This window comes from Vidua chalybeata, chromosome 4 (genome assembly GCF_026979565.1).
Source record: "Vidua chalybeata isolate OUT-0048 chromosome 4, bVidCha1 merged haplotype, whole genome shotgun sequence".
Classification (NCBI taxonomy): Eukaryota; Metazoa; Chordata; class Aves; order Passeriformes; family Viduidae; genus Vidua; species Vidua chalybeata.
In genome coordinates, this window is record NC_071533.1 from 57,254,868 (window position 1) to 57,273,527 (window position 18,660).

General features: G+C 40.7%; 2 protein-coding genes across 3 annotated transcripts; both read right to left on the reverse strand.

Moving 5' to 3' along the window:
* Positions 1–446: 446 nt before the first annotated feature.
* MED28 (mediator complex subunit 28) lies at positions 447–2,480 on the reverse strand. The gene is made up of 4 exons (XM_053941265.1): positions 2,319–2,480; positions 2,167–2,233; positions 1,215–1,327; positions 447–789 (listed from the first exon to the last, which is right to left on the reverse strand). Exons 1-4 carry the CDS (start codon positions 2,466–2,468, stop codon positions 592–594), a joined length of 528 nt encoding a protein of 175 aa, XP_053797240.1. The 5' UTR covers positions 2,469–2,480; the 3' UTR covers positions 447–591.
* A 1,037-nt stretch (positions 2,481–3,517) lies between these two features.
* LAP3 (leucine aminopeptidase 3) lies at positions 3,518–18,420 on the reverse strand. 2 transcript variants are annotated; one of them, XM_053941601.1, is made up of 13 exons: positions 18,234–18,420; positions 17,681–17,796; positions 17,292–17,346; positions 15,430–15,535; positions 14,120–14,279; positions 11,325–11,486; positions 10,180–10,338; positions 9,315–9,439; positions 7,815–7,903; positions 6,587–6,689; positions 4,940–5,019; positions 4,185–4,297; positions 3,518–4,078 (listed from the first exon to the last, which is right to left on the reverse strand). In XM_053941601.1, exons 1-13 carry the CDS (start codon positions 18,354–18,356, stop codon positions 3,880–3,882), a joined length of 1,590 nt encoding a protein of 529 aa, XP_053797576.1. In that variant the 5' UTR covers positions 18,357–18,420; the 3' UTR covers positions 3,518–3,879. The 2 variants fall into 2 exon arrangements, with proteins under 2 accessions (XP_053797576.1, XP_053797577.1); XM_053941602.1 differs by lacking the exon at positions 17,681–17,796 and having other exon boundaries at positions 18,234–18,271.
* Positions 18,421–18,660: the final 240 nt, after the last annotated feature.

Sequence of the window (18,660 nt, forward strand, 5' to 3'; positions counted from 1 at the left end):
CTCTTCAGTAGCCTGAGAGTCAGAACATCAGTAACATCAGGCCTGCATTACATATCCCACTCTTTTCTGTGTGTTTTTCCATTTCAATTCATCTCATAAGAACCAAATTTGAATATCCCAAGACACCTTCCATGAGGTGAGCCAGTACGATGGAGAGTGACAATTCACTTCAAAAAAAAGTGATCTGACTTACATACAGACATACATAAGAGTGTTTCTGCAGTGGTACTCATGGATAATTACTGGATCAAAAAACATTTAAATATTCCAGAAAACTCAAACACTAATCTTTGCAAATATTTTGATCATACAAAAAGACAGAGGGGAAAGCAAGCGCCACCCTTTTCTAGAAGGAACAGGATGCATTCTGGGAGACACCCTTCTACCAGAAAGCACCCTGAACAGGAACTCTGAATATTTTCCATTAAACATAAAACCAATCCATATTTCTGTAATAAAAGAAAAGAAGAAAATAAGAAAATTTATTTGGCTTAATTGTTTTAACACTATTTGCAGTACAAATTACATTATACAAAAAGCATACAAAGAACACCACTGCTTTTAGAATATTGAACTGTGTAAAACTGAAGATTATGTTTGCTTCATTGGAGCAGGAATATTTGCAGATGCTTGTTCTAGGTAAGCTAATGGACCTTGAGGCATTTCTGCAGGCTTTTTGTGCTGTACACTGATGTCTTCCAGAACCTGTTGCCAGTGTCGCAGTTTACTCAAATGCTTCTGAATTAATGCTTCTTTTCTCTGCAATTCATTTCTTAATTCTGAAACATCCTATGGATGAAGAAAATTGTGTGTTAGTATATAGACAGTATTCAAAAGGATAACCACCCCACATAAAGAGCATGTAACTTTTTTAGACCTTGAGTTTTCAAGCTGAACTTACAGTGGAAAAATGGAATAATGGAGAAGTGTCTAGTGATACAGAGGGAAAGCACTGTGAATGCACTAGTGCCGTTCACCTATGTCACATATTTCAGAGATCACCATCCCCAGCAAAATCTGACTAACTACTTTGTCTCTTCCAATGAGTTATCAGCTATGTTCCAATACTCCACACAGCAGCAGGTATCCAGCTTCTCCAGGTTCATGACGAGAATTATGATAACAGCATCATGTTGAGAAACCCAAAACTATGAACACGGTGATGAAGGTACGTAGCTTATCTGATCTAGCACAGGACAGGTGAATTAACATACCTCTTTAATTACTTGTTCTGGTTTCTGGACTGATAGCTGCAGTCTTTTTTGTAGAAAAAAGCATTCCGTCTGTCTTGCAACATCCAGAAACTTTTGGATGCACTGATCAACACCTAAACATATAGTAACATTGAAAGAACAGCTTCTAAAAAAATAAGATTTCAGGCTGGTAATGGTAGTGGTGTATTAAAAACACTTTTCACAGTACCTTCTAGAAGGAAAATCTTCACACTATCTAAAATAATGCACTTATAAACCAGTAAGTCCCTGTGTAATTCACTGCTTTGCAAATGTACAAGTTATTTTAGAAGTGCAGGACAACACGTCCTCACACGTTTTATTTTATTTCTGACAAGGAGTAATAAAATAATTCATGGAACTTGGTTGCATGCCTAAGCAACAAGCTCAGTGTAGGGTTCTAAACTATGCACTTATTGAGGAGAATATGCTGCCCTCATATACTACATACTACTGTCTTGGTAATAAAAGCTGTTCCATACCAGCACATGAACATGATCTAATATCCAGAAAAGAGTTTTAAAAAGCATTTATGCCGATTTTGAAATGCCATTTAAGTGAAGTTTCAGAAAATTTTCAGGGACAACTGCACTTCTAAGGAGTAGTCAAGGGCCACTTTTCAAACTCCTGTTCATACCAATACTTATTCCACCTCCACGGAGGTGCGTCACTGAAGCCCTAAGGCCGGGCTACTGAGCTGCCTGGCCTTTCCCATTTCCTGTAACTGCTTCATTCAGCCTCCGACTCCATCACATCACCTCCCTGGTGCTTGAAACGCATTTCACTGCACGCCAACCTAACCCCAGGAGACAACTGGCACACTCCGACCTTCCCACCAGACCCCGGGCATTCCCGGGTGGGCTTCTTTCCTGCCACCGCTCCCAGCAGCGTTCCACCGGGAAGGGGCGGCGCGCTGCTCCTGCCCCGGGCTCACCGGTGCGGATCTCCTCCTGGTCCGTGCCGTTCACGTAGTCCTGGCTCACCAGCGAGGCGAAGCAGGCCTGCGGACAGGGAAGCACGGCGCTCAGCGGCTGCGGGGGGCCGGCGCAACCAAGGCAGCGCCCGCCCGCGGCTGCCCCCCCTCACCTCGAAGGACGCCTCCAGCTCGTCCACCAGCGTGTTGTTGGGGTTGCGCGGCCCCGCGGGCGGTGGGATGAGGCCGGGCGGGCCGGGCGGCCCCGGCGGCGGCGGCCCCGGGGCCTGGGAGCCGAACATTCCGCCCAGCGCGCCCGCCATGGCGGGAGCGGCGGCCGCGCATGCGGCGGGAGCGGGGCGGGCCCGGCGCGGCCCCGCCCGCTGAGGGCCGGAGCCTCGGGCCAGCAGGTCGGTGGGTTAGTGCATCGCTCCTCGTCCTGCCGCTGGGCACCTCTGAAAAGGGTCTGGCACCGTTCTCTTGGCACCTAAGAGATATTGTAATGTGTTGATGAGATCACTCCTTAGACTTCTCCAGACTAAACAGACCCAGCTTCTACAGTCTCTCCTGGTAAGAGATGTTCCAGACCCTCCATCCTCACAACCCTCTGCTGGACCCTCTCCAGTAGCTCCATGTGTTTCTTGCATTGACCAACCCAGAACTGGACAGAGCACTCCAGAAGTGGCCTCAGTAGGGCAGAGGAGGTGGGCAGGATGACCTCCCTCAAGTTGCTGGCCACACTCTTCCCACTCCACGCCAGGATACCACTGGCAGTGCTGGAACAAGGCAAGCAGAGACAGCAGCGCCATCCTCCCCAGAGGGACCCTCCTCCTCCAGCCTTTGCTCTGCCGGTGTCTCACAGGTGCGAGCCTGGGTAAGCACTGTTTCAGCATCACTTGTTCCACAACAGCATTTAACAAAAACCCAAAAACCCCAAAAATCCACCCTAAACCAAAACAAATCCCCACCCCATGGGCTTGGATCCCCCAAATTATCAAGAAAACATCACCTCACATTTTAAGTGTCAGGTCTGGGAATAATGTCCCTGCTTGGAGGGTGGCCACCTCACACCAGGAAAGAGGGGAACTATCAGGATGACAAAACCATGTCAGGGCAGATCCCCCTAAAAAACACACAAACACTAACTTGCACCCACTAGTTTTCTGAAAAAAAAATACAATATACATTTCTTGACATGTTTATAACTTACTACATAATTCTATGCTGTAGCCATGCTAATGCTAAGCACACAGCATCATTTCTACCTCAGTACATACCAAAAGCAGTTTAGTTTTTCTAAGGAAAAAATGCCAGAATGGTGTTTTATTAAAAACTTTGCAGAGTTCCCATTGACACCACCTATACTCAAAACTGAAGTACATCTATCATTGATTGTTTATTCTCTCTCAATCAAAACTCACATCCAAATAAAGTATTTATTGTTTACAACAGTTATGCCTACTTTACATATAAAACAGGTGTCTCAATAGTTCCCAAGATCATGTTTTGGTATTAAATTATTTCAGTAGTTCAAACAGAACTATTTTAAACTGCATAATATGGTATGGAATGAAAAATCTCAAAGTTGAGATATTCTTACCCAAGTAATAATTTATAAAATGCATTTTTAGTTAATTGCCATAGTGAAAATATGTTTGGGGCATTCATATATGAATGATACCTTTTAAGATTTCTATTCTTAAGGCAGAGTGGATGATTTCAGAACAAGTATTTTTATTTGGCATTGTGACTGTCTTGACTTAATCGAGCTGCAAACTCAACAAGTGTTCTTGTGGGCCGCCCTGCCATGCCCTTCCGGAGATACGGCACCTCATCTTTATTTGACATGACCCCAGCTATATCCAAATGAGCCCAGTGAGAGGCAGTCACAAATTCCTTCAGGAATGCAGCAGCTGTGCATGCTCCTCCAGCTCTGTGGGAAACAGAAAGATGTATTGTTCCCAAAGCAATTCCAACAGCACACATATTATAAATAGGTTGAAAGAAAGGGGCACATGGAAGGTATTGGTTCATCTTACCTGCTGTACTTTCCAATGTTACTCACATCTGCAAGAGGACAGTCTGTGACTTGTTTTGTGTAATGCTCAAAAAGAGGCATCCTCCAAACTCTGTCCCCTGTCAAAATGCTGGCCTGGAAAAAAAACAATATTTTGGGATTTTCTTTTTCTAACTGCACTTGTAAGCCCTGTTTTCATGAATGGGTTTTGTTTAGGTTTTACCAGTCGAAAAATCTTCAGATTAGATTTTTGGAAATACACTGTTTGCAAAACAAAACAGGCAATCCTGCTTTTTAGGTACTTTAGTGCTAGCCACAAGGCAATGTCAAAAGATGACATTTTTTATCTGTTTTTCCTTTTCCCTGACAAGAGAAATCCTTCCCCTCAGAGGCTTCCTTGATCCATCACACTTCAGCCACTCACAAGGCCTTTCTGAATTTCTGTATCTGTGTTATTAAGCAAGATCAATTATCTTTAGTTTAACATGAACTAATTACTGCCAGTAGCCCAGAGTTTATGCATATGAAGTGAGTTATCAGAACATGCAGATCCTTGAGATGTTTGGTGTATGATATTACATCTCACTGAAGAGCTAGTAATTAACAGTCAACATTATTTTCAACTAAATATAGTACTGGCATAATTCCTCTAAAATTTCAAAACATAACAACATCTTTCAGATTTGCATAAAGACTTTCAGTAGTGTACTAACTTTTCAATAAGACATATCACTGAATTATTACTGTTATGATTTAACAATAATGCAGGTGACCTACCTCATAGAGGTGAGTCCAAAGCCAAGATGAATTTGTGAACACTCCAGTCGCAGCAGATCCCAGTGCAACATCCATGGCACCTAAAGAAATACACCTTCAAGTTTATATGACAAAGGCAAAGGTGGACCTGAGCTATTCCCTGCATTCTGACTCCTCACAGAACTTTCCATTTTTAATTCCCATTATCAGTAACAGGAATTTATCAGACTGCAAAACTTGAAGAATTTAGTAGACTGACATTTTTGAAAGTCTGAACATCTTTAGAACATTTATATATTCTAAAAAACACAAGGAATCATAAGAATTATATTCTGTTTTCCATGAAACTAAATTTTCTGATTTCAGATTGATGTTTCTTAGAAATAGTTCTAAGATAATGTATTAAACAATAACAGTGTCCTCTAAAAAACCCTAGATATTATTATTTTCATGTAGAAAAAACAAGTGAATGGGCTTTTTCCAGTTTATAGACCTCTATAATTTTTGAGCTGATACTTTCTCTTTGTGACTTTCACTTACATAGACTTTTGCACATCATGTGTAAATTTATTAAATACTTAATTTATTAAAATACTCCTTATCAAAATATTAAACCATGGGATTAGATATTTATCTATTTGATGCACCAGAACTGCTTCTCTAATACCAACACTCAATCCTTAGTGAGATGAAAAAAAAAGTAGTTTAGCAAAATATGTCGAAGACATTTCTATGGGAGCCCTCCTTCCTGCTTGTTGCCCAAGGATCCCAGATAAGAATACTTTTATACAAGCCAACAATCTTAAAATCAGTTTCCCTTCTGTCTATTGAAATTTTCCACAGCATTTGAACTAGTAAAACAGGTGGAACATAATTTAAAGCATTAGCAGAGAATCTATATAAGCATAATTATTTTGCTTAGCATATTAATTAAGCAACAGAGTAGAGTCTGAATTACTCTTCTGTGTTTGCTTTTATTTCAGCTACACTCACCTCACCCATGACAGTTTGTTAGTGAGTTCATGCATATAAAATTGCTGGTTTTAAATTTAAATTTACAACTTCATTATTATACAATTGTAGAGATGAAACAATTAGAACACATTTCATAATGCCTAAAAGTATGCAAATTACACAAAAAATACAAATTCCTGGGGGATGATGATGACTCTCCTGCCATCATGGAGGCCTGAGCCAGCTCACAGAGTGAAAGAACTGGCACTGGCTGAGTCAGAGCTCAGGCACCCAGCAAGGCATTCACGAACCTGTCTGGGCTCCAGATGGACTGGGCAGGACTCTTCCATGAACATGTCACTACCTCTGCAGCACACAGGCCTGGGAGCTGAGAGGGTTCAGCTCAGAGATGGAAGAAGCACAGGGAAACACTGTGCAGAAACACTGAAGTCTGTGTAGGTTTTCCTGCTCTTGGCTCCAGCTGGGCTGAGCCAACACAACTTCATCTCCACTGCTGAACACGTACCCTGCACGTCCCCTCCCCACTCCAGAGACACACAAGCTGTGCTCACTGCTGTCCTGAAACATGTAAAATAATCTCAGTTGCCTTTGAATTAAGGTGGGGTTTATATACACAGCACAACTAATCCACAGCCCAACTAATGAGTAACACAAAACCGACTTCAAAGTGAGCAGGGAAGGGACACTGCTTACCTGTTAATGTTGCAGCATTCACAATAGCCCTTGCATTAAAATTGTGGGCATAACAGAGAGCATCAGCTAACAGCAGTCTTCCTTCTGCATCTGTGTTATCCACCTTCAAAGGCAAAATCAGTAAAAAAACAGATAAAGTACTTAAACGTTTCTTTCATTGATGTATTTCTCACATAGTATCTTAAATAGCTTTTGGATAGAGACCCTAGAAACTTCAGGTAATGAAAATTTACTCAAACTACACTAAAAAAAAGAAAAAATATAACATTGATATACAGTTATATGTATAAAGTAAAAGCATATATGTCGCTGAGGTAAGTCATCCTTCAGCACTACAACCTCCTCTGCATGCTGGGTCTCTCTACTGCTGGCTCCTCAGAAGAGCCTGGAGACTGGAGAGGTGTCTCAGGGGAACACACAGGCTGCATCCTGTGCTTGGAGCTACCAGCACTTTCTTGCAGATTTCTGCTTGGTGGGGGAATACATGCCCAGTCTTCTTCCCTCAAAGCAGAGGGTGACTGAACTCAGTTTTCAGAGATGAATGTCAAAGAAATGGAAGGTTCAGCAAGTCAAAAGTGGCAGAATCACAGAAATTCAGACAAAAAGAAAGCCATCTACTTCTGCATTAAATCAGTGATCTACAGCACAATGACTTTCAGTACAATTTAATCTATTAGATGAGTATGAAACCATTTGTAATAAATATGAAATATGTATCTTGGGTACTGATTTGGCAAGCTCCTTTGAACCAACAGCCCCTATGACTCAGAATTCTGACTGTACTGAGCATTTTGGCAGTGTAAAGACCATGGTTACATCAGCAGGAAACTGATGTCTTACTCTGATGTCTTACTCCAGATAGCAAGGAATTCTCCTCAAGAGTCTGCTGGAAGCAATTAATGTTATTTATTTGGACTTAGAGCCTATATTTATGAGCATTGTAACAACCTCTTGTGCCAAACGAGCTTTTCCAGATGCTCAATAAATGACCTTACTTTGCAGCTTTTCCTAGCAATTTATAAACCATGTCCCATCTCTTCAATCTATATTTGAAAAAATCCTACAACAGCAATTTCTAGTTAGTAACATGCTTCTTACAATTTTAAAAACAGTACATTTGCACTGCTTATCTATAAGGGTTTTTTTCAAATGTACTCTGACTGCAGTCAACTTGGTTGATTAAACCAGTTCACTAAAAGTATTCAACTTCCAAGTTTCACATGCATACCTGTATTGTTTTTCCATTCTTGGCTCTAACTACATCCCCAGGCTTGTTTGCCTTACCACTGGGCATATTTTCACAGAGGGGTGCCAAACCTCAGAGACAAAAAGAAAAGTGAATTACTAGTTTTCTTCTCAGAAAAGCTGTAGAAAAAATCCACTTAGATAAACTCCAAACACCTCCTTAAGAAAACAGTACAAGTGTAATTTTGAAATTAAACCCAAAATCCAAATTTTCCCAGTTAATGATAGACACATGGTCCAGTTTTCAATCAGGGAAGCTCCTCTGCATGATGCACCACCAGGCTCTCTCACCTACACTACTTTACCACTAGGGTTTTCTTCTACATTTTTTCCAGACAGGTGGTATCAGAGGAGTAATAAATACTATTTTGTGTCTCCCATATATAATTATGTAAAGGAACTTCTTTCTTTCTGAAATTAAAAACTTCTCAAATAAACACTCTGAGCCATTCAAGCAGTGCTCATTGTATAATGTCTAGAGTGGTCCAAGGACTGACTTGTCACATAACTCCAGCCATACCAAGAACTAGAAATGAGCAAAAAACAGGCTCAGCATCAAAACTGCAACTATGACTGGGATCATGGAATGAAAGGCACTCCACCACTCATAAAGAAAACCTGCACCTGGCACAAGGTCCACAAGTGGAGCACCACTTTTCAGTGGCACGATGTACAGACAGGCTCCACTGCCAGCCCTCCCCATCGCACACTTCGCTGAGGAACGCCGTGAGGATGTGCGTGGGCACCGCTGCCCTCTCCTGGTTGAAGCATAGAAGTGACTAAATACCAGTTAACTCAAAGTCGAGCTTCTCAAACTAAAACTTATTGCAGACCATGTCCATTTCATTGCCAACTGGTCTTGCCACAGCATCTGAATCAGCTCATTTAATTTTACCTCTGTAGAAAAAATAAACTTTTTTTCAGAAAAAAAAATTATTGCACATGCATAAAGGTATCAGCAGACTGGTTTGGTTTGTTTTAGTTTGCTGCTGAGATATTCACCTAAGGAAACTAGAGCTGATCCCTCTTCCTGTTCAGTTGTGGCATGCACTTATGGAGGTAGCTCAGCACTCCTGACTTCTTTTCATTCTTGGCACTCCTGACTCCTTTTCATTCTAACTGATGGTACAGAGATGCATGTTCCTTCTTGTAATGAGGGATCAGGACTTTTCAAAGACATTGGAAGTATCTTTATTGACAAACATTTCTCACTTAAGATGTAAAAATCACACCTTAAAAATCTTGATTTGGTGTTCTAATTCATTTTTTCCAAGTAAAGAACAGTAATTTTTTGATATGCAAAAATGGAAGAAAAATTTAGCAAGGGAATGAGAGATGTAGGTGTGCAAGAGTCCACAATGTTTGTACACGGCTTTTACCATTGCTAATACTAGAAAAATACTCTCTCACAAAACCTTGTAGAACTAAGATTTTTGGATTCTCTACACAAATCATTACTTACCAATTATGTTCAAATACTTACCAATTATGTTCAAAGGTAGATTTAGAGCTGCTGCTGTCACAATGGCTGAACAGACAGTTGCTGCCCCTCCCATATCTGCTCTCATCGCATCCATACCTGACGATGGCTTCAGTGAAATGCCACCGCTGGAACAAACAGCTCAAGTTCCATGTCATGTACACTGATGATGTTCTGTCCATCAGTGTGTGTTAACACCAAATATCAGTAAACACTAGACCTGGTACTGCAAATGCTTCTACAACCCTAGTAAGTGTACTGGAAGCAAGGTATGTGGGTTTTAATTTCAGATACAATATTACTTCCTCCTAATTAGGAGACCATAAAAATCCAGGTAAACTGCAGTGGAAATCCAGGTAAACTCACTGGTCTTCATAATAGCAGTGCACAAAACAAACAAAATAGTACACTTGGTAAAAATCAACATATGGATGGGGAACCGACTGATAAATTCTTCAGCAGTATGTGACAAGGAAAGTAGTTATAAGGAACTGCTGCAAAGAATTAACTATTTTCTATTTCCTTAAGCATCATCTAGATGTCCAGTGACATACTGCAATTCTAATCATGCAAATTCTTCATCCACAGATTTGTTCAGGACTAGAAAAAAATAGCACTGTCTTTATTTTATTTCCCTATGAATTTCCTTTTTCCCCTGACTACTTGGACAGTAGTATTTCCTACTTTGGACAACTGATGTTATCATATTGCCAGAAAAGGCAACACAAGCTACTATATAATGCAAGTTCAGTGGAATGGCATTGGAAGACGTGCTGAGCAAAGAAAATCATCTCCCTGTTGAACATGAATAGCAGGAAAGCATTTTCTCCCTCTAGTAATTAAAATATTGGCATACAAGCATACATACCTGTCAAATGTAACTCCTTTTCCTACAAATACCAATGGGGAGTCATTTGTATTAGCACCCCCTAAATAGTGAATCTCCAGAAATATGGGAGGTTCAGCTGAACCCTTAGCTACACTCAGGAATGCTCCCATCTCTTGTGTTGTTATCCAAGACTCTGGTCTGGAATAGAAACATATATTAGTTTTGGTTTTATTTATCCCAACTGGACACTTTGACCAAGGTGATTTTTTTTTAAGACATCATTATTCTTGACAGTTTGTATACAAACCATTTCATTTTAGTTAGTTATTTCGGAAACTGTAGTTTAAATCCAACCACTACTACATTTTTTGGTGTAGGAGAAAAATACTTCCTCAAAGTTGCTCTTTGATTTTTGTTTTGTCTTGTTCAAAAAACCCAACAAAGTAACAGCTTGTCTACAGTTTCTGTATCAGAAACACTGATCTTTCACTTGCCTGTGAGGCTGTAGATACTAAAGGTATGTGAAGTAACAATATTTCAGCAGGTTACATTTAGCTCTCTGCTATCTAGATTTCCCCCAGACTTTTGCTTTCAACAAAATAGTCTCCAACACTTGCACAACCAGTAAGCCCATTTCTACTATAGAGCAGAACGTAGAAATTCTGGGGCAAGAAGCACCAGCTATGCAAATTCACTTGCAAGGGCTTTTATGGCTCCATCTCACATTTTTAAAAAACTATTAAAAAATCCCAACAGTAACAGCAATAAATACAAGATGTTTTATTACCACATCCACACAAAAAAGCAAAGGTATGTAAAAAACCCACTTGGGAAGAAAACAAAAGGTACTTAATATTAGCCCTCTATTCACTGAGGCTTCTTTTCACAGCACATGTGTTAATTAAGCAATAATTGACTGCATGACTAATTGACAGTTAATGATTTTACTGCATCACAGTATCTTTCTTCCTCTGCAAACTAGCAACTCACTTAATCCTTGACAACAGCCTGCAGTCTGGGCACCCCTCACACCTTTTCCTCAGATACTTCCCCCGCTTTTGTCATTTGAAGTAGCAAAGGGAAAACGAGATTTGAATAACTTCAGATTTGAATAACCTGGAAGGTATCTTATCTTACTGTTATGGTCCTCTACCATACAGAGGAATAATTTCCATGGAATTTACCTTATGTGGACCTTTACATTGCTGAAAGTTCTGAGCTTCTTTTCAATATGTTCAGCAAATTTGATTGGAGTTATATAATTAGCTGGAGCCTCCATAAGGTACCGAGCAAGGTTCTGCCCCTCAGCGTAGATAACACCTTTTTGCCAGGCTTGACTTTCAGCACTAAACAACAACACACAATAATCAGGATTACAGACATTTGCAAAAGTAAGAAAAGCATTCACATATTCTCTTTCTTAAAATGCAGTATCATTAATTTGGAGCAATTAATATCACAGTTAACGACGTACAAGGACTCCAGTCTAGTAATTTATCTCTGGTTCTAGTTAAGTGCCAAATACTTCAGAGAAAGCTAGGAGAATCCAAGAGTAGACAGATGGAAAATTATCTATCCATTTCATTAGGTCTTATCCTAATCCTCACTAATCAAAGATTGGCTTAAATCCTTAAACACAAGGTTTAATACTCCCTCCAAAGTTTGTAATCACATTACTTTTAACAGCCTTGAAAGTTTTTATTTACCATATAAAGTCTCCAATTCTGTTTTTTTTTCCTTTACTGAAATATGGTTATGTGGTAAGAGTGGAACTTGGATCTCATTTCCCAGTGCACTCATGGCAGTTCACTAAAAAATGTCAGAGCAAACATTCCCAGAGCTGCCTGTGTTGGAATGGGGAAGTCCCTCTGGTTACTTTGACAGATGACCAGTACAAAACCTTTCATTTTACTGAGACAACTTACCTACTTTATAAGTTATCACAAAGCAAGGCATTGAACAGGATTTTGCCTCTAAAAAGAGCAGGACAATGACAGAGGAATGCAGGAGGAATATAGAAATACTGCCTGGATATGGAAGGATGTAATTAAGAAGCCAAATGTCAGCTGACACTGAAACTGGCAAGAAGTGGGAAAGGTACCTAGAGGACTTCAACAGGTACACCATCAGCAAAAGGTAGGGCAGAAATAACACTGTTCACTTGCTAAATAGTGCAGGCAACCTACTGAACACTAAGACTGAAGTTCTCAATGCTGGCTTTGCATCAACCTTAATAATTATAAAGATCTTCCAGATGTCCCATTTCTTTGTGCTCAGCAACAGCATTTAAGGAAGAGGGGCATTCCTCATGACAGGAAGAGAGACTTAGGACTTAGCTTAAGGATGATGGACATACACAAGTCCTTGGTAAAAGGCAGCACACATCTGAGGGTTCTGAGGGAACTGGCTGGCATCACTGCAAGCCTAGGCTCTTTCAGTTTGGAAGGTGTAACTGAATGTGGGTCCCTGTTGACTGAAAAGGACAAATACACACCTTTAAAAATGCCAAGGAGGATACAGGGAACTACAAGCCAATTATTCTAGACTAATTCCTTAGAAGTTTGTAGAGAAAGTCATTTTGAAAGCCATTTCTAGGTATATGAAGGACAAAATGGTCACTAGGAACCAACATTTGCAGCAACTTAATTTTTCCTGACCAATTTAACTAATTCTGTAATGAGAGGGTTTGTCACAAAGGACCACAGTGGATATAACTGATCTTAAAGTTCCTTTCCAGCCCAAACAATTCTGCGGTTTTTCTTGACTTTAGCTAGGTTTTCACACATAATCCTTGCAGACAAATTGAGAAAACATGAATTGAAGCAGGAGTGTTTCTGAACACATACACATCTGAGAGCTGCACAGCAAGACAGTAACAGACAACAATCTCAAGATTCAACAAGGAAAATTGCAATAGGACACAAAGAAAAAATTCACTGTGAGTGTAGTTAAGGACCAGAACAGATGGTCTAGTGAGGTTGTGGAATTTTCAACTCAAGAGATATTAAAATGTGGACTAAACAAAGGCTAAGCTTTAATGTTGTATGTAATGTCCACACTATCTCTAATCCAAGTTGGAGCTGGACTGAATGACCTCCAGAAATCTTTTCCAACCTAAATTACTATATAAAAATATTACTTCCATAACTGGTCGTAGGAATGTTTTCAGGAAATGTTTATTTAATACAAATTTAATCAGTTTCTAAACTATCTGCCATGCTACAAAATAGGAAGAGTATTTATTTTACATATAATTTATCAAGACATGCTTACCCAAGCAGCTTCCACTTTATTTCACTAACTTCTTTGTAAGGAAGAACTTGCTCCTGCTTAAAGTACATACAGGAAATACCTCTCCCCTGCATGACAGAATATCTTATACCAAACATCCGAAGTCCACTCCAATAATTGCTCTGAAACCAAAAGCCCTGGTTCTACTTTCTGCTCTCAGTAAGTGATGTTTGTTTAGAGAGCAGAAGAACCCAGGCTTCTCTTCTTGCACTATACTCTGTGTATGAAAAATATAATGAATGAACTATGTAAAATATATCCATAGCACATTGGTCTGCTGTCAGTTAGCATTTCCTAATTCTCCAAAGGATTTATCCGTGTATGGAATTTGAAATATTTCTTCTCCACAATTTTGGCACACAATACTTACAGAAGTCCTAGTATATCACAACTTCTCTTCAGGTAGCTTTTAGTTTTTATTTTTATCCTGGTCCTTCTTTTCTATGAAACAGCATTTATTTACCCTTAACCTCTGAATATGGCATCAAAACACATGGAACAAACACTATAAATATACTTGAGATGTAAAATACTTCAGGAAAGTCAAATGTGTAGGAGTTAAGAAGAGTGCTGTTGCTAGCGCTATTCCTTCAGTTTTGTTTCTCATGCACAAGCATGCCATGCATACAGTTTTATAAATAAGCAAATAAACAGATGAATAAATAGGCAAGCTTTCTTTTGCCTTCACCTTCCATGAAGCTGAGGAGCAACTACAGGCTTCTTTTTTTGCTTCAGCTCATTATATTCATGCAATCCAAGGACAGCACCTTCTGCAGCTGCTTGTGCATCTCCACAGGGGTCTACTTCCACACAAGGGATCTCCAGGTCCTGGATATGCCTGCAGCCAACTGAAAAATACAGCACAGAACTGAAGGCCAACTATTGCACAGAACTGCAAAACAGCTGTCCAGTGTGATCAATGGGACATTTCAAGGAAAAAATAATTGCAACTCAAGATAGCTGAGTTTATAAGTAAGTCAGTCAAATAGATCATGCAGTAGAAGAATTAAAAATGCTAATGACCATATACTGGCAAAATTTTGCTAAAAATATCAGTTGATGAATTATAATTATTAAAATGTTTCACAAGAATAAAAAAGGAAAGATCACAGTTGTTCTGACTCCTTAAAGCTCATTCTATAGCAAAGCAAGGCTCTATCATTCTGGATTGCTATGAATTATGACTACCTACAGGTATCAGAAATTTGTCATAATTTAGATTTTTGCCAAGAATATGGCTGTTCTTTTCTTCCAGATGAGTTCATATACCCTTTTATAAACAATATATTCCATACATTCTATTTTGTTCCCAAATAATTGAACAATGTTTTATGGCAGCTACAAAGTGAACAGTAATTAACAATGTTAATGGCAGCTACAGGCTAGCACTTTGGACAAACAGCTCTCATCCAATCACAGACTAAAAAGTCTTCAGTGAGAACTCCTAATTCTTATTTTACACACTTAGATGCAACAGTCATCCTTGATTAAGATAAGCCCTCTCTGTCTTCAACAGATAACATACTGAATCATAGTACTGATGTTGTGAAAGATATTAATTTATAAGAAAAATATCTCAGTTATGAAATAAGTGTGCATATATATATATATATATTTATATTTCTATAAAATAGATATAATATATGTGTGTACTTAAGTACAGAGTGACCATAAAGTGAATTGGTGATGCTCCTCGGCTCCAAAATGCTAATTAGACAAGTGCCTTTTCAATAACACACTGTTTAGGAAAGTTATTTGATATAAATAACTGCAGTTACCTGTCTTTAGATTTGATTTACATTCTTGATAACTCCTTGCTCACTAAGGAAAAATTTACATGAGTATCAGTGACAAGTAAATGCATTTACCAAACCATGCAGTAAGCTGTGCATTTCAAAACAAAGGCATACCTAGACTTGGTCTTCAAAAGTGGAACATGCTGCAGAACTGCAATTGCTTTACAGACAAAATGCTTAAAAAAATTAAAAAACAGTTAACCTGCAACAGCTGTACGAATATTTTCTTTGCCTTCATTCCAGTTTTCTTGTTCATTTATTCCAGCATTCTTCTTACCCAAGCCAACTACCACCACACTTGGATAGTCCTAGATGAAACCAACACACAGATGGATTCACTTTCCTCATTGTTACAACCACAGCAGAGTTGTTAAAAAGACTTTAGTTTCCAAATCAAACCAAGCATAGCATTAAAATACATGCAGTACTTTTTCTATATCAGGCACTTTCCATTAAGAGTGCCTGCATGGTGCTGCTGTGCTGTGCTCCCAGCCATTTGCCACAGGCATGCAAGTTAGTTATTCTGCTGTCCAGTTAATAATCATGTGCAATGCACATGGCAGACAGGGCTTTATATTCAATACATGGTAAATCTGATACTCCCAAGGGCAAGCCTAAGAGTCCTTGGAAAGCAGATCCGGCTTTCAAGCTGTAAGAAAGGACAGAACTTATCTGGAGAATCATAACCTTTTTTGACACAGTACTATGTTCAAGAAAATAAAATCACTTCAAAAGCTCAATGTGTTAGCGCATCTCAGGAGCTCCGCCGGCAGGATTTGCCAGGTAGCAAACCAAAGCTGCACAGGGGTACACAACTCCAGAGCTCATGAAAACAATGTAGCACAGCAGACTACATGCTTGCCTTATAAGCTGCATGCAAGTAGAAGGAAAGAAGTAGTGAGTATTAAAGGAGCCTTTTAAGAGTGAAGCCAAATTTGTATAAAACTCAAAGCTATATATGTGAACATATAGTTCCTATAGCTCTTGAGAAAAAATTAAGTTAATGTTAGGCTTTTCCATCTCTGTCAGCCTCTAACAATCAGCTTTCAAACTACTACACTTCAGTCTTAGTCCACAAAATGCTGAAACTTGTGTTAGCATTCCAGAAAATCAGTGATACCAGTTAACATTCTCCCGTCTTCTTTTGCAGAGATTTGCTACTCACTTCAGAGCCCATCCTGTATGCAGAACTAGGATAATGGCACCTTCAGTGCACTCAACTTCCATGAAATTTCTGAGAGCCTTTTTACCAACTCCAGTGTCACCTGCATGGGGTGTCCACACAGGAATTTATACATGGTAGGCAATTCTCACTACAAATGGATTTATTTCAGATTATTTAAATAGCCTTCATGTAAGATTCAGTTACTTAGATAGGAACTTAGTGTCACATCACATGCCTGCCTAGGCCTTCCAGGTAAGCCTGCCTAGCTAGGACTCCAAAAAGGCACAAATCATTCCATATTGGTCAGCTTGACATATGTGCATTAGTTCTATCCCAGCTTCTCAAATGGCACCAAAAGCCTGACTTTGAGCAGATGAATCCTCATCTTATACCCTTGTGATCTATCATGCCTGTGCAGACAAAAGTCCTGCTTGAAGAACAGTCCCATATCTTGTTTTCAGAGGTTTCAAGCACCTGACTTAAAACCTCTGACAAAAGCCTCTGAAGGGACTAACTTTTCTTAGAACTGTCAGGTCTGGAAAGTCTTTGCACCTATCAGTAACTCCTCACAGACTCACTGCTCCTGGATACAGGAGGCATGGAAGTCAGATCCAAAACTGCCATGCTTTAGCTCATTCAGGAAGCAGCTATTCAGAGAACAGCACCTTTGGAGCAGACTTGTTCACATCCTCCCCATTTGCAGCACGGTGGAGCGAGTAAAGGACTGTGCAAAAGGCTGTGCAAGCATGGGCAGTGCAGAACAGGAATTGAAACAGTCAAGAAGAGGGAAGAAGAGCTGGCCATTTATACAAGCACAGCAGTGAACTCAGAATAAAATTAGACATAAGGACAAACTTCACACATCAATCAACTAGCATACAAAACCACAAAGTTCATACCTGATGCAAGCCATGAAATACGCGTGTTTTACCTTTCTTCAAAGGTGGCCCACATCTAGGACACAAAAAGATTCTTTCAATACAGAAGGCCTTACTTGTGATAAATATTACACTACTACATTTACTCCACGACCGCACAGTGCACCACACATGCACCCAAGCCAGCACATGCTTGGCTCTGTGCTGATGCAGAGCAGAGGACAGCTCCCAGAAAATTTTGCATGTTTGCTCAGTGATTGGTTTTATCATGGGAGTTCCCCTCCAAACTGTTCAAGCAAATTCCAGTCTGACAGTGATATGGACACAGACAGTAATAATGAAAAAAAATATCATTCCTACTGGTATTTGTAGGTACTTTAGTCCATTTCAGAAGCTTATCACACACTTACAGGGACAGAAGTGCTCTCAGCTTTCCAGACACAAGCCTATCAAAAGCATCTCCCGCACTAGTGAACTGGGCAGCACCATCATCCTTTTCACTAGAGTAGACTCCCAGAACAAGACCCTAGAAAAGGACACGCGTTAAACAACACGAAATTTAGAGACCCATCAGAGAGTCAGTGAGCACAGTGTTCAAACTATTGCTACTTCTGTATGTATTTATCTCAGTTTTTGAATTTATCTAACGTGATGCACAGAGTAACACTTCCATAAACCAGGATCAATTCCTACAACTACTTTAAAGTGTGAAAAAGAAGTCAGATACAACGTAAGTGAATTTACAATAATTTTGCCGATCACATAAAGACAAAAACTCTTTCAATCAGTAATTTTAAGTACAAAAGAGTTTCTCCCCGCCAGCGCAGACCTCCAGTCTGGCACACCCAAGAGAAGCGGAGGGAGCCGCACCACTCCTGATTCAGCTCCGCGGGGCACACGGAGGGCTCAGCCGAGAGCCGAGGGAGCAAGGGACACGCAACGCCCGCCCCGGCTCCCGCTCACCTTCCCGGCCGCGCCGCGGCTGTAGCCCCGCGGCGAGGGGCCCTGCGCCGAGCAGCTGCAGGCCCGGGCCACGTCCCGGGCGAGGCGGCGCGCAGCCCCGCTCCGCACGCAGGGCAGCAGCATGGCACCGAGCACGGCAGGCAGCTGGGAGGGCAGCGCGGAAGGGAAGGGAGCAGCGTGGCCGGGCCCGGCGCGCACAGCGCCTCATCAGCCGGCGCCGCGAGGGGCGGTGCGCGGCGGCCGCGGGAGGGCCGGGATGGAGCGCGGGAGCGCTCCCGAGCGGGGATCCCGGGGAACGGGGCTGGCGCTTCCCGACTCGTGCGAGAGGGCGGCTCGGCTTCACAGTGGATTTTTGCCCTCTCGCGGCACGTTCTAGATAGGTGGTCGTACTTCTCTCGGGGCTTTATCACAGACTTAGGCAGCCCTA

What these genes read in the sequence shown, in the direction of transcription:
- MED28 (XM_053941265.1), bottom strand. Translation starts at nt 2,468, where the DNA reads ATGGCGGGCGCGCTGGGCGGAATGTTCGGCTCCCAGGCCCCGGGGCCG. An exon ending in CCAGGAGGAGATCCGCACCG is followed by an intron (nt 1,328 to 2,166) that starts GTGAGCCCGGGG and finishes CTATATGTTTAG; the next exon opens with GTGTTGATCAGTGCATCCAA. An exon ending in CAGAACAAGTAATTAAAGAG is followed by an intron (nt 790 to 1,214) that starts GTATGTTAATTC and finishes CTTCATCCATAG; the next exon opens with GATGTTTCAGAATTAAGAAA.
- LAP3 (XM_053941601.1), bottom strand. Translation starts at nt 18,356, where the DNA reads ATGCTGCTGCCCTGCGTGCGGAGCGGGGCTGCGCGCCGCCTCGCCCGG. An exon ending in AATGTAAAGGTCCACATAAG is followed by an intron (nt 10,339 to 11,324) that starts GTAAATTCCATG and finishes TTTCTATTCCAG; the next exon opens with ACCAGAGTCTTGGATAACAA. An exon ending in AGAATGGAAAAACAATACAG is followed by an intron (nt 6,690 to 7,814) that starts GTATGCATGTGA and finishes TTGCCTTTGAAG; the next exon opens with GTGGATAACACAGATGCAGA.